This window comes from Podarcis liolepis, assembly GCF_965112155.1.
Source record: "Podarcis liolepis genome assembly, chromosome: 4".
Classification (NCBI taxonomy): domain Eukaryota; kingdom Metazoa; phylum Chordata; class Lepidosauria; order Squamata; family Lacertidae; genus Podarcis; species Podarcis liolepis.
Window position 1 is genome coordinate 19,474,128 of NC_139558.1, and position 24,786 is coordinate 19,498,913.

Here is a 24,786-nt window from a genome sequence, read left to right on the forward strand (position 1 = left end):
TATATGTGTATGCAGTGTGATGTTGGAGAAATGACTTTAGAGCTTAAGTTGAAAGCTGACCTTGAATGTGAACTATGATTCAGAATACAGGCTTTGCTCTCTACTGATGCTGTACACTTAACAAAAAAAAGGCTTCAACTTGTAGGTGTTTGCTATATAGATAACACCCCCAGATTTATGAAACCGTTGAAGCATCTGCAAACAGAGTCTTCCTTTTGTGACAAGTTAACAGCAGTAACTTTGCCAATTAACCATCCAATTGTTTAGTCCTTCACATATAATTAGAGAAAAAAATGCTTGAAGCCTCCCTGGTTTGGAAGAACATCACACCTTTCTTTTTGTTTCTTTTTAAAGTTCTCTTACAAAGTCCTCTCTTAACATAAAACGCCTGATTATTCTGATCCTAAGAGTGGCCCTAGCCATCATATTTTGTACATTGCTGGATATCCCAGAGTTCTTGAAACGTTTAATAGCAGCCCAACGTGGCGGGAAAGACACCTACTTAGAGATTTTTTTGTAAGCTGCTTTGGGAAATGTTTTGATTAAAAGTGCTCTCTAATTTGTAAATCAATATGTAGGGATGAACCCATTTGCCTAAATTTTCCTGATGAAAATTGTCCCTTCACAAAGCTGATGTTTGCTGTACTGTATGACTCATATGGAACAGATACTGTAGGGGCTTTGGAAAGTGATGTTCATTGGGAGAAACTGAATGTTTGGTGGGTTAACTCACAGCTGAGCATCTTTGCCATAACACTTTGACTAAGCCTGTGCTTTGCATGTAGAAGATCCTTGGTTCAACCCCTGCTATCATAGGGATAGATAAGCCTTGGACCCTCTGTTATTCTTGGACGACAACTACTATAACACCCATCATTCTTGACATTCTTGACTGTGGTGGTTGGGCCTGATGGTAGTTTGGGATTCTAGAACAGGTCCCTCATTGCTGAATTCCATTATCTCAGGACTGGGAAGGACCACCACTGGAGAATTTGGAGAGCTTCTTCCTGCCACAATTGCCAATACTCTCAGGGGGAAAGGTGAGGTATCAATAACAACAGCAGCACCAGCAGCAATAATGCTGGATAAGATTTCATATTGTCCCTGTCTTCAGCAGGCGATATATAATCTACAGTATATTTAGGTACCTATTAGCATCCGTTGGACTCTGAATATTCCTGACCAGTTTGATTAAGTTCCACTTGTTTTCTTCATTCAAATAGTTATTCAGAATTCCCCAGCTTAATTTTGATAAGACCATATGCTTTACAGTTCAGTACCTGGTTATTCATAAGCAGTGTTTTTCTCCTGTATTCTTCAGTAAATGGATATATACCGGTTTCAGTTAAGTATTTGTATACTGTACTGAATCTGGAACCTGAACTAACAGCATTTTTATTCATTCAGGATCATTAACAAAACATTTTCTAGAAACGGTAGCATAATGTTGTTCTTGTCTTTTGTGGATGAAGCAGAAATTGATTAAGGAAAAACTGAGGGCTATAGAGACGGAGAGGGGGTGAAAACGATTCCCAGAATTGTGTGATATTTACCCAGTGCCATGAAAACTTTTGATTTGTATACATTTTTGAAACTTCTATAAATATTAAGATGAATGGAAAGCACAGAATGTGTACAGTTCCAAAGTATAAGGCTACATTTTGTTGCTGTGGTTGTCATGGTAGGACAGTGGATTCAGATGTTAGGTTTCCTAGCAACATTGGTCCTCACCGTGTACCATTTCTACTGTTAAGCAAAAATGATCCTTTAAAGGAGGAGGAGCAGGAGGCAAAGAAGCCTGAGTGAAAATTACATTCATTGAGATTGTGGAAAGACTTCTTCAGCATTCCAATATTCCTTAAGTCAGTTTCTTGTTTTGCATGTAGGTATTCAGCCATTGGAAACTTGAGGCAATATTGATCCTGTGTCGAAACTCATAAGTAAAATTATTATTGATGGTAGTACCATAAAAGGTCGTGATGGCAGGGACTGGGAAGAAGAGGGGGACACTGGAAAGGGGGGTGGTGTCAGGGGCAGAGGAGGAGGAGTGGTGGAAACCGCCTTCCCATCCTGGCCCTTCCAGGAAGGAGGAAGAGGAAGACAGTATAGATTTACAACAGTGGCTTGCGGTAGGCTACAGCTCAGAGGCAGATGGGGGGGGGGGAGTTGGGAAATAATGGGAGAGGAGGAGCAGGCAGAGCCAGAGCAGCAACTGGCTGACACGTTGTCACTAGAAAGCATTCCAGACCCACCATCTCCCAGAACCCGGTGAGCCTTAAAAGTAGGAGAGCAAAGAGCTTGGAAACAGAAGGCACTTAGCAGCACCTGACAAGGAGATGATGATGACAAATGAGGAAGTGGGAGCGAGGGGGGTGGATATTCACTTGGGACAACACTATTATCCAACAGGCTGCGTTCTATAGCCTCTCTCTGAAAAGTTTGAAATAAAAAAGGATTGTAATAAACTTTTCATTGTCTTTATAATTTCCGGGAGCCACTGACAGCACCCTGACAAGCATATTTGGTTGTATTCATCTATGTTACACTTGGAGTAGACTCACTGAAATCAACAAAATTAAGTTAGTCATGACTAACTTCATTGATTTCAATATTCTTCTCTGAGTATGGCTTGGTTAGATAACCCCATGTTGTCTGTATTCCATATACAAAGAGAGAATGAACGACATAGATGAGCAAGGATGGTATTTACAAGAAAATTATCTAGGTGTACAAAATTATATATACAGAATAGCTGAATTGTATTTTATTCTGTACAGGATTGTCCACCCTGTTTTTATAGAAATTGATTATGCAGTTAGGAAGGAGAGAGCATGAATACCCAGTGCTTTGCAAATGTGAGTTGCCTCCACCACATGATTTTGGGGGGTCCTCTCTCAGACTGCAACTGCCCCCTGGCTGGTGCAATCTCTTCTGAGGGGTCCCTAATCACTCAGAGTTTTGGAGGGGGCATAGCGGCCTGTAGGAAGGAGGGTTGCACAGGAAGTCCCCTTTCATAAACTTTATTTTATTCATAGATTTATTCATAGTAAAGCCTATTTGTTTAGATTCTTTCTAAACTTTCACACACAGAGAATTAATTCCGAATGGCATCAAAGGATAACAGTTAACAATTTTTTAATCAATCAAAGCAATTGTGGCCGAGAACATGTTATTACTGAACCTGTTCACCAAACATGGTTGTAATCTGCTCATTCAGAATATCCCCAACACATCTTGAGATCAATTAAGTGAATACTGCTCTCAAGTCAGAGAAATAAGTTCTTAAATTATCATCGTGCAAAGCTGACTCCAAAGGAGATGGTGAGGCACTCACTATATTGGAACCTTTTTCCAGGCTCTCAAGACTGAATATGCTAAACAGCTCTCAGGCTTGGATGTTCATTTAAGGAAATTCACATAAGAAAAATGTGCCATCTCCATGCAGCCATCTATGGCCCTCTCCTCGCCAAACCACTCTGGAGGGTTGTGGATAAGACTTTATGAGCAATGAGGGCATAGGAAAATGATGAAGAAAGGAGCGAAAAGCAGGGCAGGCATAGCCAATGTGGGTCCTTCCTCTGTGCTTCCTTTCTGTGTGGATGAAGCATGAGGGTGTTGGTCACCTTATCAGTGAGGAATGACTAGGGGCCAAGCCTGTAGCCAGACAAAACATGCCATTTCTCCTCCCTGAAGTGGGGAGATGGGGAGAGACATTACCCTGGCATAGACTGTGCAATAGCCAGGAACAGGGAGTTGGAGATGTCATTTTCTAATTTGACAGACTGGGTTGTCCTGCTTGAAGTGTCACTCTGACATTGGACAAGCTGAACAGCACAAAACCACTCAACACATTGCAGAAGAAGGCACAGCACTTTTTCAGAAAGTCCCTGGCAAGAAAATCAGACTTGGTTTTCAAAAAATAAAATAAAAATATGACAGTTTGGAGTGATTTCAGCTCACATTCTTGTTAAATCTCCCCTAGCCAAAAAACAACAAAAAAACACACACCAACAATTCACATTTGTTCACGTTGAGGATCTAGATTCTAGAGACAGTACACTGAAACTCAAATAGTTTTTGTATTTAAATGCAAATAGCATGACTTGATTCCAGCTTATTGGAGAGTCCCATATAGCTGGTGCACTTGAGTGAAGGAGCGAGCAGGTCAGGTTGTGTTGACTGTGTGTAGAAATATAAGAAGGCATCAATATCTATTCTTTGCATGCAGCACTGTTTCTCTTCCACTACAGTTTGGCTTCCTCAAAACCCCTGTGATGCAATTGTTAATAATAATAATAATAATAATAATAATAATAATAATAATAATAATAATAATAATATATTATTTATACCCCACCCATCTGGCTGGCTTTCCCCAGCCACTCTGGGCTGTTTCCAACAAAATATTAAAATACAATAGTCCTTCAAACATTAAAAGCTTCCCTAAACAGGGCTGCCTTTAGATGTCTTCTCAAAGTCTGGTAGTTGTTTTTCTCTTTGACATCTGGTGGAAGGGCGTTCCACAGGGTGGGTGCCACTACCAAGAAGGCCCTCTGCTTGGTCCCCTGTAACTTGGCTTCTCTCAGTGAGGGAACCACCAGAAGACCTTGGCACTGGACCTCAGTGTCCGGGCAGATCGATGGGGGTGGAGAATAATTCCATTATTCCACACCATTCATTTAAATCCAAAGGCCATTCAATTCAATGCAAATAGAAAAGAAACATAGAATCATAGAATTGTAGAGTTGGAAGGGACCGCATGGGTCATCTAGTCCAACTCCCTGCAATGCAGGAATCTCAACTAAATCATCCATGACAGATGGCCATCCTACCTTTGCTTAAAAACCTCCAAAGAAGGAGAATTCACAACCTCCACTGTTCCTCTGTTGAACATCTTTTGCTCCTGCAGTGTTACAGAAAGGTTACTAGGTTCATGGAGGTTAGGAGAAAGATGTGCTTCTCCTAACATTCAATCCTCTTTGAGTTAGAGATAGGAACCTATTTCAGAAGGAAGGGTCCGTATCATTTTTCTCTTGTCAGATGCTGCACAGGATTTCATCAAAAGCAAGAGAAAGTTTCATTTTCTTTTAGAACAGGAGAGCAATGGCATGGCTGACATATGGCTTGCAAACTACATGTAAGACCTAAGGCATATTAATACATACTACAAACAGGTTTTCTTAGAACCTGGGGATCTCACCTGAATATTACAGACAAAATTGCAATAGATTTTAAAAGGAAACGGTGACTTAGAAAACAACTCATCATAGTTTTTCAACTCTCAAAATGAGTTGCGGAGGGAAGCCTCAAGAGCTTTCAGTGTATGACCTAGATTTCTTTTTTATTTTCCAATAGCATTTTCAGAAGTTTATTGTATGAGAAATGAAATCTGTGCACTCAATACAGATTGATCAAAGTGATGAGTAATTACGTTAACTGCATGCAAGTGAAATTTGCATATTAGGGGAGGAGCTAGACTCTATGATATATATTGTATGAAGGTACAGTCACACACCAGATTATGCAGTTTTGGGGTAGTATCTGAAGGCCATTTCATCACTCGGCTACATCTGCTAAATATCCCCTCCCCTCTCCTAGGTGCTGAACAGAACGGTACAGATCAGGGCTGGGTACCTTATTTATCTGATGGCTCTATATCCGACCCTTCTTCACACCTGAACTTGGGATGGATCACAGCAATTTAAACCACAATACATGTGCTTGGGGTTTTTTTGTTTTTTAATGGGAATGATGTTTTAAATTTTCCTCTCCTCCCAGGTTTTTTGTTGTTGCGTGTCGAGGTCCCCAAGCCACCCCCAATAACTCACACATCACACATAATTTTTGTTTAAGGTTTTTGGCATGATTTTGGCCTCAACTTTATTTAAATACACACCACGTGAGTGGTTGCTTAGGCATTGGTTACGACTATCTGTCCTTGCCCAGGGACAGAACTGACTTCCGGATTCCAGCGGAAGCCAGTCAGGGAAACAATGTTGGGAAGAAATGAAGCTGGGCGTCAGTCCCTCACTTCTCACCCGCACGCTCCTGGGGGCTTGCACGGCCCAAGTCCGATGCCAGGGACAAGGACGAAAAGAATAGCAAGCCCCTGGATTCCTTTAACAGAATTCCCTTTCCACACCACCATTGGAGGGGTAGGCACTTACCCTTCTACCAACCAATTTTAACCAATGCCTAACCGCCAACCTTACAAGTTGTGACGATTTGCTACGCAATAGGCAAAACCCAAATAGCACCAGCCAATTAGCCAGATGGACAAAATTCCTACCAGGCCCCTGCCTCAAAAGCAGATGACCCCATGACATGCATAGCAAGGTCAAGCGAACAACGCCCCCAATACAGGGAGGGTGGGCGGGTGATCCGGTGCAAGCAGCCAAGAGGACGCCCAAAGCTGGGTGTCCAGCATTTAAAACCTCTGACCCCTCCTTCAAAATGGGCAACAAGCAAATCTCCCCAGCGACCCAATTAACCAATTCACTGCCGGTGTCTCTCCAAACATCCGCCCAGCAACAACGGGGTGGCCTGTATCCCCCACCGCAACACGTGCTCTCTGCTAGGGAGAACGTGTTTTGTTGTTTTGTGGGGCAGAGGGATTGGCATTTGTTCAAAAATCTGGATTACCTATGAGAACTCAAATGGAGTGAAATTAAAAGCTTACTGAAATAAAAGGTTACTGAGATGTAAGAGCTATAGAGGAACAGAATAGAGGGAAGCAGTTCATTCCTATTTACAGACTGGAATGTTCTTCTCCTGTTGTTCAGAGCCAGAGAGCTACATTTAAAAAATGGTTTTGTCTGAAGAGATGTCTGGTTCATTTTGACCCTTTTGCAAATGTTATTTACTCAGTGGCATAACAATCATTTGAGTATTTCTTTTCAACAGGAGCCTTAGCTTGGCCAATAGTGGCACGATATAGCAGTTGTATAAATCTTTAATCTCTGTGCTTATACTTGTTTATGCTGCCTTCATTTATGATGCGGAGAACATTTGTGTAAGCTCTTGATTTGTGTGTCTACAGGAGTACTGCAGGCTATCACTTTGAATACCTTTACTTCATACTGACTATTTAATATATAGTATATGTTGCACCCTCCTGCCTTTCATATGATATAGATGTGTCTGTGGTTTGTTTGTTTTTTAATCTATCAAGTACTAAATCTACCTCCTCCAAACTATTATTTAAAACTGCATTTCAGTGACACTTTTTTTGGTTGCCGTCTCTTACTATCAAGAGCAAAGATCAATATAAAAACTGTTTCAAGAGTCGTTGGAGCAGCTGAAAAAATGTGGGCCATAAACCACTAAGATAACTTGGCTTTAAATTGTGCAGCTCAATCCTATGTCAGTTTACTCAGAAGCAAGTCCTGCTGAGTTCAATGTGAACACAGGAAGCAAGCCAGACCAATTTTCTATCTTGTTTGGCATTGTCTACATTAGCAGCAATTCTCTAGGATTTTACACAGTGTTCCCTTCTAGCCCTGCCTGGAGATACCAGGGCTTGAACCTGTGACCTTCTGCATGCAAAGCAGATGCTCCACCACTAAGCTACAGCCCAAGGAGGTATGCACAGGATTGTGGCCTTTAGACTCTTTGTGAACAAACCCATTTCTTACCAGAAGAATGTTAAGCATAGTACTTTAATTCACTGAAATTATAAATGCTTGTTTGCATTATTTTATGTTTACATTTGATTAGCAGGTAACTGAATTCTAGAGAGTTCTCTAGTAGTTCTCATGTTGATTGGCTAATGCTGGTCGCGTGGAAGGTATCTAGTGAAGGAGAGACTCCATTTTACGTGAAGCAAGATGACTGTCTTTTAGAATCCACTGTGAACACTGCTAAGTTGAATAGAGGGTTGGAATGCTTCTGTGCTTGAAAGACAGCAAAGCTGAAGAAGGTAGTAAAAGTGGAAATCTCTCATAAGAGCTGCAAGGCATGGCCTAATTGAGATGCAGAAGGCTGAGCTCTGAGCTCTGGAAAGAGGAAAATACAGTTGTTTGGAAGTTAGATGAAGAGACTATAAGCCCATGCTTAGAGAAGCATGTGACTGTAAATATTATATTTCAATTCATCTGTAAGTTTCTGCAAGCAAAGTTTTTGAATGTTCAAGTCTGGACATTGGTTTAATATCCAAAGAAGGTTGTCAGTTATATATATGACTTGAGCTTCTTAGCTGCAATTTTGCTATTCTTACTTCAACAAAGAAGGAGAGAGGAAATGCTTCAAAGGTTTCCCCTCCTTGTCCCATGAAGTTCCTTGTATAATAGTTTACAAGCAAAGGAATCCACTCCCCTTTTCTCCACTGGCATATATTTTAATATGAATGCCTCATAAGCAAACAAACAATGGGGAAGGAAGGACGATCCCCTGCGCATTTTCTTCTTTCCTGCCCCACAATTTCTGAGACAACTTGTCTTTGATGGCAGGTCATAATTAAGAGCATTTTATGATTGACAAGTGATGTGCTACAATCTTTTAGATCAGCAGGCATTTCACATGTCATGTAACATTATTTAACAGTGCCTGTGTTTGTGGTAATGTTAGCACCTGTGATGTTAACAGCTGTGATGGGATTTAGCATTTGATACCTGAAAAACCCAAATAAATAAGAGATATTAATCATGCAATTGAAGCTTATGTTGTCATCAGCATTTGGCTTTGGCATTTGGAAATATGGGGTGTGGGAGATGAAAATTTTAGGGGGAAATATACATTTCAGGGGGTGGCAGAAAAATTTCTTCAAGACAACAGCATATCAGGGCATATTAGGGTCCAGATCAGAAAGCTTTCCAGAATCCCACCATCTGAATGATTCCTTTATACTGTTGCCTCCTCCAAGGATCCCTCTCCTTTGGCCTGGAGGCCTTTTTCACTCCCTCAAGGAGGTGTTTCTGGTCACTGGTTTTGGTGGCAGCAGCAAAAAGAGAAGAATAAAGTAGGCACAAAGGACTGAGGCTCTCTGCCTAGCCCAAGGCCTGATATTGATGCTAATTGTCCTATCCTGGCCATCAGATTGATTATTTTATGAGCAAAGCGGTGTCAATTCTCCCTTGATTCAGGGGAGGCTCTGGCAAGGGCTGACTATACCATCCTCAGAGTGTTGAGTAATGGTGAATACAGCCTGTGGGCCGAAAAAGGGTTAGCCCTCCCTGTTATGTAGGCTGGTCAGGCAACAGAATGCTAGCAACCTCTCCTTTGAAAGTGAATTTTAAGCAATAAGCTCTTTAGTTCTGCTTTCTGTCAGCTCTCTGATGGCAGCTAGGTCACAGAAGGAAATTATAAATCTCTACAGGCTTGGGTTTGAGAGTTAAGGAAATACACAGTCTTAGCAACAGAAGCTTATTCTTGACATCACCCTTGTCATTCCGTTTGTACAAGAGCAGTTTAATAGCCTTAATTCACAGTTCAGCTTCTCCCACTTAAAAATATGCATTCATATGAAATTAATTTCCCACAAAAGGGATTGATTTCCATAACCTCAATAGAGTGATAATAAAATCTAAATTGCACATTCCGATGCAAATCAGATTACCAAAAAGACAAAACTCTTCTACTTTTGAAAACTCAACAAGAATTACGACTAGTAAACAAACCCTTCGTCAAGCATGAAATTTCCCATTCCCTGTTGCACTGAGAACAGCATCTGCTTGCCTTATGGGGTCTGGGCCTATATTGAAATACATAACATATCTAATGATTAAAATCCATACATAGCACACACGAGTTGTCACACTTTTGCGTGAGTGTAGACAGAAAGGTAGATTTATATAGATAAAAGATTTCCTGCCACTTCTTTCCTGTGAGTTCCTAAACACATATTTTGTGCCCTTGGAAAGTGTAAATTGTGACAAAAATAGCTGTCCATCTAGCAATTCTTCAACAGATTGTTGAAATGCAGGTGACTGAGAACATTAACCATTATTTATTCCAGTTTTGTTTCTAGTTATGCTCTTTAAGGCCTTATAACTTAAGGACGCAGAATTTCTATCAGTCTCTTAATATACTGAGCAGGCAGAGAATTATCATATGGTGGCAGAAAAAGTGGGCACGGATACTCTTCCTGCAATAAAGGGTAGTATAAGGGAGATACTCCACATTTACATAGGATTTTCCCAGACATTTACGGCATACTGCAGTCGGCAACAGTGTCCAGGCAAAAATCAGGCAAATGTCTGGGGAGCCCATGTTGGCAGTGTTTTGGGTTTTTTTGTCATTTTCCCATAAAAATTGCTCAAAAACGGCATTTTCAAAAGGGATTTTGCCTAAAAAGCTCAACAACTTTTCTGTCCAGGTTTCCACTGTTTGAAATATGACATCCCTATGTAGGAATATAGGTAGGCAGCTGCCTTATACTGAGTCAGACCACCTGGTTCACGTTTTCCTACATGGACTGTCAGTAGCTCTCCAGGGTTCCAGATAAGAGGCATTTCCAGTCGTACCTAGTCGATGCTGGGAATTAAATACAAAGCAGATGCTATAGTACTGAGCCCTTCCTCCAGGTACCCTGGGGTATATGTATATGGTATCCTGATGCTCCCTCTCTTTGGGTTGTTCCTAAGGATCCTCAGAAGCCCAGAGAGTCTCTTGCTTTCAGAGGCAATCTGATAGACCACATTCCATATTTTTCGCTCTATAGGACACACTTTTTCCCCTCCAAAAATTAACGGGAAATGTGTGTGCTTCCTATGGAGCGAATGCAGGCTCCTTGGCTTCAGCGATAGCAATGCGAAGCCTCCAAAGTGCAGAGGGAGAGCTCCCTCCACGCTCCGGAGGCTTTGCGCTGCTTCCGCTGAAGCCTGGAGAGCTCTCCCGGCTTCAGCGAAAGCAACGCAAAGCCTCTGGAGGGCAGCGGGAGACCCCGTTGCACTCTAGAGGTTTCGCATTGCTATCGCTGAAGCCGGGAGAGCAGGACTCTCCTGGCTTCAGCGAAAGGAACCTAAAGCCTCCAGAGCGCAGCGGGAACTCGTGCTGCGCTCCAAAGGCTTCAGGGATAGCTGCCTGAAGCCTCCGGAGCACAGCGGGAGGTCCCACTGCGCTCTGGAGGCTTCAGGTTCCTTTTGCTGAAGCCAGGAGAGCAAGACTCTCTTGGCTTCAGCGGAGAGGGAGAGCTGCGCAGCGCCCCTTCAGCGAAGCAAGAGGAGAAATGGAAGGGGCTCCGTTTCTCCTGCCGCTTTGCTGAAGGGGCGCTGAGCAGAGAGGGGGAGATTTGTTTTTCTTGCTCTCCCCCTCTAAAACAAGGTGCGCCCTATGGTCGGGAGCGTTCTATAGAGAGAAAAATATGGTACTAAAGATGTATTTATTTGCCATCTCCTACAAGGAAGACATGTGCTACTCATAGAGTCTTATCAAATCTTTTACAAAGTCCTGGATGACTTAGACACCCTTTACGTTTTGCCTCTCCCAATACATATCCCTGCCCTATTTTAAGCAGAGGTCCGACGGCCATCTGTCATGGATGCTTCAGTTGAGATTTCTGCATTGCAGACTAGATGATCCAACTCTACAATGCTATGATTCTATCTGTGGTGGGTCCCTACCAATATGAGTTCATGTCAAGATTACTGTCCATGTAACTCTTACTGATGGCCATGTTTTAACTGATATTTACTAAATGAAGTCATTACCTGAGAGTTCCTCCACATATCTCCAGTGCCTCTGAAGCAAAGCTAAAGAACCACAGATCCTCTTTATTAGAAACTGCACTTTTCTATATTGAACACATTATATAGGGATTACTAGAGAATCAATGCATGACTCAGCTCTCCAGCTGAAGGTAAGGGTGGATTCAGAAAATCATTGGCTTTCCCATCATACTGTGACTTTGGCAGATAGGTCCTCATGGTATTGGAATTCTTTTTTTAATCTTGTGAAAAGCATTGTGGCACTGGGACCCATCATGCAGTAGAACTGTCTGGAGAGAAGCAATTTCACACAGTGCCTGTACAAAGGTCACATTAGAATATGAGGAAAAAGTAATCTGAATCCATCCCAATAGAACTAAGTTGAAGAGAACTCCTGAAACTGCAGTGGTGGATAAGATCAACCCCCTGCTTGATTAATAAAGCAGCAATCCAGGCCATTTATTCTCCCTTTCCTCTCTTTCCCTTGTCTGCAGCTTGAACTAATTAAAATTAAGGTCAGTGTTCTAACCAGTACTAAATGTGAGCCACTTTCCATAATATATGTTATATAAGGCTGTACGCCAAATTTGGCCAAATCGGGACAATTTGTATCCCGAAGCAGCTACAAATGACTACAGAACAGATCTAGATTTCCTGAATCAATTTGCAGAGATTTGTACAGATCTGTACCCCGAAACAGTCTCCCAGAAAGCCAGGCAGAGTGTCTCCAACACCATATTAGGAGAACACCAGGGTAGGGAGAGGAGCAGAGGGAATGTGGAGGGATGCTAACATGACCACGCTCACCCAACATCATCCAATCACAGTGCTTGAGGGGAGGAGCCAGACTTCGCTTAATGAGAGCTGCAGGGATAGCATAGACCATGGGTAGGCAAACAAAGGCCTGGGGGCTGGATCCAGCCCAATCGCCTTCTGAATCCGGCCCGTGGACGGTCTGAGAATCAGCATATTTTTACATGAGTAGAATGTGCCCTTTTATTTAAAATGCATCTCTGGGTTATTTGTGGGATAGGAATTTGTTCTTTTTTCCTCCAAAAATATAGTCCGGCCCCCCACAAGGTCTGAGGGACAGTGGACCAGCCCCCTGCTGAAAAGGTTTGCTGACCCCTGGCATAGACATTATCAGGATCACTTCACTCAACAATATCTCCAACCACAGTGATATTATTAACATTAAATAATGCTTTTATGTTCCCATCTATCATTCCTGCTGCTGGCAATCTGCCCCCCAATAAGACAGTATCTTTTGTGTGGGTGGACCTTCTTTGGAAAAAGCAAACTCATGAAGATCCTTGGAGCTACCCACCTGAAGTTGGACCGGGTTACTTTATCTAAAGACCTCTATAGGAGCTACCATGTTCCCAAATCTGGAGGATGGGAGGAGGCAGAGGTGTCACTCCCCTCAACTTTGCTTAGTTCTGTGAGCCTCTCTCATCAGCTGTGCTGTTGATTGGGGAGCCAAATAGTGGGCAGATGGAAGACATTTCTGCCACTGATAGCCAATGGGATTCCCTAAGTGAAGCTTTCCTTGACTGGGAAGGGGTGGAGATGGATGCTGTGCTGATTCTGCTGCCATCACATAATGGCAGTGGGTCCAATATGGGTCTCAGCACTGTGTCAGCCTGGGAGCTGATAGAGTCTGTCCCCTCCCCCTTTACCCTGGCCAGTGCAAGCAGGTTAGCTGTGGAAGTTGGAAGTGGAAGTGGCTCCATAGCTCCACCAGCCCCATCACTGAGGACCAGGGTTTGGACTGATGATTTAGAAAGATGGCCCTTGTTTCATGCTAGAACGCTAGATTTCCACCAGTGCTTAATTCTGCAACCTGGGTGGCACCACATCTAAAGCCTTGTCCCACCTCCCCACCTCCCTTAAAGGGCAAGATAGGGTTCTACTTTGCCCATAAAACCTCATACTATTGTCTAGACCAGAATGAGCTATGCACATTGCTTAAGTGAAAAAACAAATCTTTTCCCAGACTGTACTTAGCTGCTTGCTTTGCCTCCAGCTGAACGGCCTAGGAAGAAAAGTGTTATGCAAGTTTTAAAAAGAAACCAGTGTTCTGTGGAAAAAGTACTAGATCTATGCCTGTCTGCAGTTCTTTGTCACATTACTGCAGCTTTTAAATTGAGAAATCCTTTCTCAATGTATTAATACTTATGTGAGAAAAGGGCAGCATGAATTTTTACCTACCACGTGCCCAATAAGGGTGCTGTGCTGGAAATGCTTTGATCAATTTAATATTCTGTTCTATAACTTGTTGGCTGCCTCATTGCCCTTCTGGTTTCCAGCGTCAAATGTGTCAAGACAGGGAAAGGAATTTACTCAGCAAAAAGGTCAAATTAGTAAAAGTGCAGCACTATATTGTATATTGATCACAACTGCTAATTTTCGGTAGTCTAGAATTGTTATAACAATGGCGTTTTATGGAGCCATTGAAATTCATTCTGGCAGCAAAGTTAATGCTGAGTTTGGAAGGAAAGCAGTACTCGTTCTTGGTCAAATTTGATCACCTTCTTGAGGTTATTTTGAGCAGGTTCCTTTTATATATTAAGGACTCTTCCAAACTGACTACCTGGTACATGCATATAATGGGTTAGATCCAGACTAAGAAAACTGAACTAGGCTCCCATTGAAATCAAAGGGAGTTAAGTCATGTCTAACTTGTCCTGTTGATTTCTATGGGATTCAGACATAATTCTGCCCAACTTAGTATGGATTTGATCACAAACTCTATTTCCAGTTCAACCAGAGCAGATATAAGAATATATTTGCTGTAACAGATGAGGATCCACTTGTTCATTGATCTCTATTGAGATATATATATAACACTGAAAATCTCTCTTTGTTTCCAATGTTTTGGTCAATCAGATGTCTGTGGGAGTTTATATCTGGAGTATAAACAGAATATTATTAATATTTTCATCCCTAGGCTAGTACACTACACATCAGTATTGTATAACCTTTTGTGGACTCCTATCTACTTCATCAGATGCATGGAGGTTTGTCCTGATTTATACAGGTGTGTGTAGATATATTTAGGTGGGTTTCTTTTGATCACCATGGCTAAAAGCAAACTGCTGTTGATCATTCTCCCCGAGGTTGCCTGTTTTTAAAGCCACCTAAACGAGGGCCCATTATTCCACAGTGAAGACAGTCAAATCCCTTTCCTGATTCAATAGATTTCTCTTCTCACTGTGCCAGTCTGCTACTGGTGGCACTGACGTTTTCCTGTGGTGTTGGTGGCAAAACAGATTGGGCCACCCCTACTGAGCTCAATGGGATTTACTCCTTTGTAAGTGTGAAGGGACGCAGGTGGCACTATGGGTTAAACCACAGAGCCTAGGACTTGCTGATCAGAAGGTTGGCGGTTTGAATCCCAGTGATGGGGTGAGCTCCCGTTGCTCTGTCCCAGCTCCTGCCAACCTAGCAGTTCGAAAGCACGTCAAAGTGCAAGTATATAAATAGGTACCGCTCCGGCGGGAAGGTATACGGTGTTTCCGTACACTGCTCTGGTTCGCCAGAAGCAGCTTAGTCATGCTGGTCACATGACGCGGAAGCTGTATGCCGGCTCCCTTGGCCAGTAAAGTGAGATGGGCGCCACAACCCCGGAGTCATCCGCGACTGGACCTAATGGTCAGGGGTCCCTTTACCTTTACGTAAGTGTGAAGCAAGGAGGTTGCTGTCTGGTTGCATTACCACCACCTCCTCTCCAATGCAGTGGGTGGGGTGCCTGAGGGTGGGGAGATGTTATCCAGGGCAGCTACCTCAGTGTGTTTTGTGGGCAGGCCAGCACTGGCTCTCACTCTCACGTGGACATGTGCATTCCCTCAGAAGGTGGTGGACTCTCCTTTACTCGAAGTTTTAAAGAAGTTGATGATGGCCACCTGTCATGGATGCTTTACTTGAGATTCCTGCATTGCGGGGGTTGGACTAGATGACCATCAGGGTCCCTTCCAACTCTACAGTTCTATGATTCCACAACTCTATGGAACCTCATGCTCTTTCCCTGGTCTCAGCATTGTAGCAAAGCCCCACAGCAAGACTGCTAGAGAAAAGTCAAATAGCTCAGGGATTTAGCTCAGGCAAATGATGGTGTCTCCCCTTGCCTCTGTTTGTGTGGTGCAAGTTTAATGCCCTCTTGGCTCCTATCTCCCTTTCTGCCCCCCTTTCAAAGTTCTTTATTCAGGCTTCCCACTCACCCCACCCATCTTACACCCCTCTAAGCTTTCCATAGGTTTCCAGAGCGTCTTTTGTCTAAACCTCTCTGGAAAAGTAAATATACCCTCCCACCCCCTCCAAAAATAAAATAAAATAAATAACCCATAGCAAGCCAAACCCTTATCCAGACTCGAGAGCGCTGAAAAGAAGTCAGATAAATTATGGCGAGCAAAGAAAATGACTCGATGGCCTTACCGCGATGCCAGATTCTCTTCTCTTTATTTAAAGCTGCTTTAATGGTCTCATTTACATGCAGTGATCCCTTCTTTGCCTGGTTTTCTTTATTTTTTTTGGGGGGGGGAAGGGGGAACGGCTTGTTTATTTACAGGGGGCTGGGGGAGGGGGGAGCTCTTGCCCGTCTCCTTGTCGTTCCTAATTTCATGTTTCCTCCCACATCGACTCTAGTTTGGAATGGTGTCAGGCAGTCCTATTGGAAAATGCATTCTGGTGAGCTAAAGGGTGGTGGGCGTCTGACTTGAAGTACCGCTCAGAAAGGCTCAGCTCGACAGGGAGGAAGGATTCTGATGGCTCCCTGAGCCGTTCCTCATCCACAGACCCTGCATCTCCCTACCCCATCTTTCGGATTCTCTGCATCTCCATCACCACCGCCACCGCACCGGTCCTGCCAGTTGGATGCAAAGTTCACCAATGGAGCCAACGCAATTATGGGACGGCAGATGCGCAAAACCCGGGAGAGGATCCAGCCGCGGACGGGAAGGCATGTTAGCACAGCAGCCCCGGGTCTCCTTTGGCGCAAAGCGATTCGGGAACTGGGATTCCTCTATGCACCATCAGAGATGCAACTGGTTATTTAATTGAGGACATCGTATTTTTTTTTAAAAAAAAGAATTCTCCAGATTATGCAAACACCCCTGGTTTGAACAAGCCCCCGGCAACACTTTTAAAGTCTTTTTAAAATATATGTATTTTCACACCAGCACACAGGCAAGACGCTACTTCGGGCGGAATTCTATAAGGTAAGCAAGGTGTTTCTTTAAAATATATATATTTTTTAAGTGCAAAGACGGGCAGCAGCAACCTCCATAGAAGTCAGTTGTGGGGTGGAAATCATTTTTTCCCCTTTCCCTTCTAGACCAAAAGGGAAGAGGGTCCTAAGGTGCAGGAAGGAACTCGGAATCTCTGTGAAATATCGCTCCACAGCAACAGCCCCTCCAAAAAAAGAAAGGAAGAGGGTGACGGAGAAAGAAAGAAGGAAAGACGACAAATGCAGCGTGACACCCTCTCTGCTGCAGGGAGGGAGGAAGCAATGCCTTGAAAAAATGGCGTGCGGCATAATTACCTCCGATCGCTAGTCGCTTGACACCCTGACACTAATTCGAGTCAAGCCACGCTGGGAGCATAGCGGAGGCTCTCTCCGGCTCTCCCCTGCCCTTTCCCAGAGAGAAAGAACATCGGATCCAGGTGTGACGCCCGCCTGGCGGGCAGATGGAGAGCGAAACAGGAAATGTTCAACTTTCCCGTATTAAAAGGCAGACATGAAAGAATCCATTTAGGAAGGAGCCCTTAGAAGCGATGGACGGCTCGCACGCCAGAATTTCTTTGACGCTTGCCCTGGACCTGGATTGATTTTTCTTTCTTTCTTTCTTTCTACATCTCTCCCCGCTCCTCTCTCCCCACCCCGTCTCCCTGCGCCCCCTCTTTCTCCAGCATTCCCTCAGCAGATGGATTTTTGCCACTGCGGCTCAGCAGAGGGTGTCAGATCTTTCCGAGTGCACCAGGCTGGAAAGAGCAGAACCTCTTAGCAACTCCTGCCTTATGTGCGTGAATGAGTGAGTAACTGTGCAGCTCGGAAGACGGGAGAGGGGGGAGGAGAGAGCGAGCGCGCAGGGGAAGACAGGAGAAGCCGAGAGAGAGAGAGAGAGAGAGAGAGAGAACGCGAGGGAACGCGGTAAGGGGGAGAAATGGACAGACCAAAAACGCAGCGATTGCAGAATTTTTGCAGCGCCATTGGTTCGGCAGCCAGTCGTTAGGCTGGGGCGTGATTTCAGCACCAAGGGGGACTGGACAGCACCCAGAGTGGGGTCTCCTGGGCATCCAGCGGCGACGGCAGCAACAGCAGCAGGGATCCCGGAGGCCGGCTTTGCAGGAGAGAAAAAAGCAAGGTCAGTCCGAAGCCAAAGCCATGCACACGGGCCGCTCCTGCCGCTGCGCTCCCGGCTCCTCCGCGCTCCTCCTGCCTATGCAGCGGCTGCTGCTGCCAATTGCTAGCCAAATCGTTCCTTAACGCCGAGGCGGCCGGAGATCGACTTCGCTTTCTTCTTCTTTGGGGGCGGGGGCCCCCCCTCTGAGGGTGGAGGTTATGAAGGGGGGTCTTCTACTTCCCCCCCTTCCTGTGCCTCGCAGTACGTGCCTGGATAGTTTGTGGATATGATCGCTGACTGGAGTCCGGGCTGTTGCAGTGTTTTGGGGGGGAGAGAGGGCTAAGAGGAGACCAGGCAGCGCCCCCCACATCCTCCGATTCTCTCCCCTCCCCATTTCATTCCTCCCTACCCAGCACTATCTCTTTCTCTCTCTCTCTCTCTTTCTGTTTTTCTGGCTTTTGCCCCCTATCCTCCCCCTCCCCCCCTTTTTTTGGCATCGGTTCGGACACTCCATGCCTGGAAGGAACTTGACGGCGTGAGAGGGGAGAATTTCCGCCTTGCCGTTTCCTCTGTGTGCTCCAGCTCGGGGATGACTCGCTCGGTTTAAAAATGCTGCTTTGGATTCTGCTGCTGGAGACGTCTCTTTGTTTCGCTGCCGGGAATGTTACAGGGGACGTTTGCAAAGAGAAGATCTGCTTGTGCACCGAGATCGAGGGCGACTTGCACGTCGACTGCGAGAAGAAAGGCTTCACCAGCCTGCAACGCTTCTCGGCCCCCACTTCCCAGTTCTACCATTTGTTCCTGCACGGCAATTCCCTCACTCGCCTTTTCCCCAATGAGTTCGCTAACTTTTACAATGCAGTCAGCTTGCACATGGAAAACAACGGCTTGCACGAGATCGTGCCGGGGGCTTTCCTGGGGCTGCAGCTGGTGAAGCGGCTGCACATCAACAACAACAAGATCAAATCGTTTCGCAAGCAGACCTTCCTGGGCTTGGACGATCTGGAATACCTCCAGGCTGATTTTAATTTATTGAGGGATATTGACCCGGGGGCCTTTCGGGACTTAAACAAGCTGGAGGTGCTGATTTTAAACGACAACCTCATCAGCGTTTTGCCTGCCAACGTGTTCCAGTACGTGCCCATCACCCACCTGGACCTGCGGGGCAACCGCCTGAAAACCTTGCCTTACGAGGACGTTCTGGAGCAGATCCCGGGCATTGCTGAGATTCTGCTGGAGGATAACCCTTGGGACTGCACGTGCGACCTGCTCTCGTTGAAAGAATGGCTGGAGAATATCCCCAAGAACGCCCTGATCGGCCGGGTGATTTGTGAAGCCCCTACGAGGTTGCAGGGCAAGGATCTAAACGAGACCACGGAGCAGGAGCTGTGCAGGAAAAACCGAGTGGATTCCAGCCTGGCTGCTCCTCCGGCGGAAGAGGAGACGTGCGATCCCGGGCCCATCCCGACCCCCTTTAAGATCCATGGCAAGGAAGACCCTGCCACCCCGGGCTCTGCTCCTCACGGGGGTACAAAGATCCCGGTGAACTGGCAGATTAAGACTAGACCTACGGCTGCCGGCTCGACCATCAACGTGAAAGGCAAATCCTCCAGCAGTACACCTTGTCCTGCCACCTGCGTCTGCCACCAGATCCCAGGAGGATTCAAGGTGAATTGCAACGATGGCAACGTCAGCAGCCTGGTGGATCTGAAACCCAAGCCGTCCAGCGTGCACGAGCTCTTCTTGAGGGGCAACAAAATCCACACCATTCGAAAATCCCATTTTGTGGATTACCGCAAACTCAACCTGTTGGACTTGGGCAACAACAACATCGCCACCATGGAGAACAACACCTTCAAGAACCTTTTGGAGCTGGTGTGGCTCTACATGGACAATAACTATTTGGACACACTCTCTCGGGAGAAGTTCAATGGATTGCAGAACCTGGAATACCTAAACATGGAATTTAATGTCATCCAGCTCATCATGCCAGGGACATTTAATGCCATGCCCAAGCTGAGGGTTCTCATCTTGAATAACAACCTTCTGAGGTCCCTCCCTGTTGATGTCTTTGCTGGGGTCTCCCTCTCCAAACTCAGCATCCACAACAACTATTTCCCTTACCTGCCAGTGGCAGGGGTGCTGGACCAGCTCACCTCCATCACCCAAATAGACCTGCATGACAACCCATGGGACTGTAAGTGCCCCATTGTCCCTTTCAAACAGTGGGTGGAGATGTTGCGACCCAAGGTGATGATGAGTGACTTGAGATGTGAGACTCCAGAAGAATTCTTCAAGGAGGACTTTGAATCCCTCTCCAATGAGGCCATTTGCCCTCAACTCAAGGTCTTGCCCACCTTGACTTCCTCCCATAAGAACAGCACTGGCTTGGCCGAGACTGGGACACATTCCAACTCCTACCTGGAGACTAGCAGGGTCTCCATCTCGGTGCTGGTGCCTGGCCTTTTGCTGGTCTTCGTCACCTCTGCATTCACAGTGGTGGGCATGCTGGTCTTTATCTTGAGGAACCGGAAGCGCTCAAAGAGGAGGGATGCCAACTCCTCAGCCTCAGAGATCAACTCCTTACAGACAGTCTGCGACTCCTCCTACTGGCATAATGGACCCTACAATGCAGATGGAGCCCATCGAGTATATGACTGTGGCTCTCACTCCCTATCAGACTGAGACAACAGACTGGGGAAATACAAAAACAAAAAAACCATTAAAATTTTAAATCATATTATGGGCAATCAGTTCAAGTTCAGCAGCTAGCAACCTCAACTTCCCTCCGGTGGCTCAAAGCTCCTTTTTCCTGATCTGTGCATTGCTGTCTCGTCCGCTGATGTGAATGGACCACAACATGGGATGGGGCTTTGCCCACCTTAAAGCTACCTTCTGGTGAAAAAACACCTACCCACTCACTCACCAAACTGGGGAGAAATGCTGTGAGTGGAGGCCTGCTCCCCCCCACCCTTTGGCCAAGCCTCCAACTTGAGGCTGTGCTTGGTGTAAAAAATGTGCACCGCAAAGCCAGTGGCAAGGAAAGAAAGATAGAAAGTTCCAGTCATAGAGGATGGCTCAACTTAGGGGTTAAAGAGAGAGAGAGTAAATATGAACGCACTCTCCTGCAAGGTGACCTATGACCAGGTGGATCTATGGGCCCTGTGTGTGTATGTATGTGCTGGGGAGACGAGGGCTCCCCCTGGTGCCCTCCCCATTGCAAACAAAGCAAGAGTGTCCAGTTGCACGAAGGCATGAATGTATTGTAAATAAATGACTCTGATCTAAACAGACAAACAAACCCAAGTTGCTGCATGGTTCGCATGGATACAAACCACCCAGGGACGCTTCAGCCCCCAATGGAAGCAGCGTCCAGTTCACCTCGTCCTCCCTCTTACCTGATAAGTTCCATCATATCAAACTTTCTATATAAAAAAATACAGTATAATAAGAATAAAAAGTGCCATTTTGCCATTATTTTTGTGTGATTGCTAGGCAGTAGAGATCGTCCTTTTACTGTGAAACAAACAAGGAAAAAATGTAAAGATTTTATTTAAGACATGTTTGCATGGCTATACTCTCATGGGTTTCAGGTTTTGCGTTTGGGGGTGTAGGAAAATGAATTACTTTGTCGGGTGGGTTTTCTCTCTGTTTGGGGGAGGGAGGAGGGGGCCAGTTTGCTTCTGGTTATTTTTGAGTTTCCTTTGGAAATTAACATCTCCAATAATGCCTTTCCATCTGAATGTAAAAAAAAAAAAAACCCTCAGCATTTTCTCTGATGATTAAAAGTGTTAAACTATTTTTTAAAAAGACAAAGACATCCCAAGCAGTTAAGCATGTTCAATTAATGCCACTTGAGTGCTTAAGCTGCAAAGTTGAATGGGAGTAAGAAATTTTTTTTTTTTTTTTGTGCTCTTGTAAATCACACTCTTAAAAACTGGAGGGAGGAAAAAAAACTGAGCTGAGGAGAAAGCAAGCGAGACTTAATTAATTATATTCGAGGATTTTATAATGGCATATTTTTTCAGTATTAAAGTGAAAATGTTTTCAAAGCTCGAGTCATTCCAATTTTTTTAAACGGCCCCCCCCCCACTATCACTTTCTGAACACAAGTGGGATTCCCACCCTTTTCATTTTTAAAAAGGTTGGGGGGGGGGAATAAATGAAAAAAGCCTCTTTGCTTTCACTCCAGTGTGAAAGCTGCAGTGTGTTTCTCTCTGGTTCTGAACCATGTCAATTTCACTCAGCAATTCTTGCTGCCTCCCCCTTCCTCCCCCTGCTTTGAATGCAGCACTGAAAACCTTTATTAATACTGGGGATGCCTTTGGTGCCAATACTGCTGCTGTGGCTGCACACTGCAGATAGACTAGGGAGGTGGGTGGGAATTTGATTTAATTGACTCTGCCTTAGATCTCTCTCATTAATACGATACAGTGACCAGGCTTCATTGGGCAGCAATTCTTTAAACCCGATGATTGGCAGGCTAGGATGCTGGTGGCAAGTGGGCATCAGCATCTGTTAGGGATGGAGGTGGGGGGGCAGTTGAAACCGCCTCAAACTAATTAGTGGTGGAATTTCCTAACCCCAGCCCCTCTCCCTCCAGATCTGCACCTTTCAGACTTGTAATAAATCTCTCTCCTTTCTGCCATTCGACTTCAACTCCATCTACTTTGATTTCCCTTGCACAGTAGGCTGGCCCTTAACTAGATAATACAAGCAGAGGCAGAAAGCCCCCCTGCAAATCAATTGCAGCTTCCTAGCTGAAGTCCCAGTGGAGAAATGAAAGATTTCAGTCACGTTGCTCCTGGCTTTCTGCAGGCAGAGAATCCTTTTAAAGAGGAAAACACTGGAAGGGACTAAGCACAACTTCAGAAAGAACAGATGGGGAAGCTGCGTTTAAAAAGGCAAGAGAGAGGAAGAGAGAAAACACAAATCAGTAATAACGATATGTCCATTTTGTGCATAGGTGGTTGGGGGGGGGGAGGGAGAGGAGAAAGACAGAGAGAGGAGAACGAGGTTCTCAAAACTGAGTTCGAAAACAAAGAAACAAACCTTAAGCTGAAGTGTACAAGCACCTTTGCAGAGGTGGGAACTCAATGATACACCTAGAGCATTTGGGAACTTCTTAAACTTTGTCTTGCTATTTCATATTGTTTGTATAACTTTTTGGTAATAAAAAAAATACCTGCTGCTTTGTACAAACTATGGCTACTTAAAAAGACCCTTCACCATTTTTTTTTATTACTTGGGGGCTGTGATCCAGAATATTCTGTGGGTGAGAGGGGTAAAAATAGTAATTAGTTGGCTCCAGTGAGTTGCTCCTTAAAAAACAAAATCTTCAGCAAACACTCCTTCCTCACCCCATCCAGAGATCAATTAAGCAGATTAAAAATATATATTGTGTATTTTATTAATGAAGAAATCATTTTCTTAATTTAAATATAGTCTCTATGGCTGTCTAGCAACCTTAGAGTTTTAGCAACCAAACCAGCTATGAATATACAGCAGAGGTAGAAGTGGAGGTAAAAATAATAACACAGCTTATGGAGGGAAGTTCTTATAAGATCTAATCCATACAATTTTATGAACTATAAAACTTAACAGGGTACCAATTGCTTTGCAATTTTACATGACAACAGCATTACGTTGTATTTATCTCTTCCTCTTTTATTCCTAAAATGAAATGAAGCATCATAAGCACGGGTTCATCTCTTCTAATTATAAGTTAATTTAAAAAAACCCCTACAGGTATAATGTATTTTAATCATCCTGTAGCATATGCTGACCATTTTCAGTAAAAAGTATGAATAGCACCAAGTTATTATATAGATTACCAACCGAAGAAAAATAGAGCTTTCTGTGGTTCAGAATCTGCTTGTTCTATAATTGACTTTTGAAGTTCTTACACTATTTTTTAAGGGCACTTAAGTGAAACTGTAAGAACCAAAACTTGCAAAATGCCATAAATATTTTTTGGATTTTCTCAAGATGGTTTTTCTTTTCTTTTGCCATATATGGTCAACACATCTGTGGAACGTGTATAGAATTATAACAGGAGGCAGATATATGGAATAATTCCAGCAAATGAGTAATGAAGGGAGATATTTCAATAGATCTCATTCACATCAATTATTCAATCCCACAAAATGTTTTATTCATCCTGATAAAGTATAACTGCCTCCATAATATTTATGCAACTGGGAACATACGATATAAGTGCCACAACCTGATTAGTCATTTATGTATGCATACATGTTGCACAGTCTTCTGTGTTTCAACTGTTAAGAGCCACCGTGAAGCTACAGATATTGTGTTTGCAACGCGAAGGATGCTGCTTCCAGTTGAATCAGTCTTCAATTCGTCAAACTTAAAAGAGATTTCAGTAATACCAGGTACGAAAGCAAGGAGGAAAAAGAGATTGCTTATTTACTTCCATAGCTTGAAACGGAGTGTTTTCTGTGATACTGTGAAGCTAAGAATAGGCCATAACTTCATCTGTTGCCATAGGAATGTATGCTTGAATGTATATGGGCATCTCACATGCGTATTTATTAGAAAGCTGAATGGGATTTATTCTGTGCAATGTTACAATTTGAATTGACTAAGATATGAATTAGAGGTTCGTTTTTGAGAAGAGCACTGCTGTCCAAGCTTATTTCGGTGCATATCCTACATTCTTATTTTAGTGTTTCGTTCTGCTTATAGCAGCAGCATGATGGATGGGTTCTATATATTTGGTTGTGGAATGGACAACAATATGATCACATTGGAAACAGTTGAGCATGGGTGATATTTGGAGCTTT

At 44.2% G+C, this 24,786-nt stretch overlaps 1 protein-coding gene across 3 annotated transcripts in view; it reads left to right on the forward strand.

Annotated features, from left to right (window-relative positions):
- SLITRK1 (SLIT and NTRK like family member 1) overlaps positions 1-23,173 on the forward strand; it is a 590,368-nt gene extending 567,195 nt beyond the window's left edge. The window contains exons 1-2 of one of the 3 annotated variants that reach the window (XM_083501221.1): positions 16,250-16,858; positions 16,975-23,173. In XM_083501221.1, coding sequence (XP_083357347.1) covers positions 18,593-20,668 — 2,076 coding nt within the window. In that variant the 5' untranslated portion in view covers positions 16,250-16,858; positions 16,975-18,592 and the 3' untranslated portion in view covers positions 20,669-23,173. Of the gene's footprint in view, positions 1-16,249; positions 16,859-16,974 lie in introns of those variants that run through there. The other 2 variants (XM_083501223.1, XM_083501222.1) reach the window with 2 other exon arrangements.
- Positions 23,174-24,786: the final 1,613 nt, after the last annotated feature.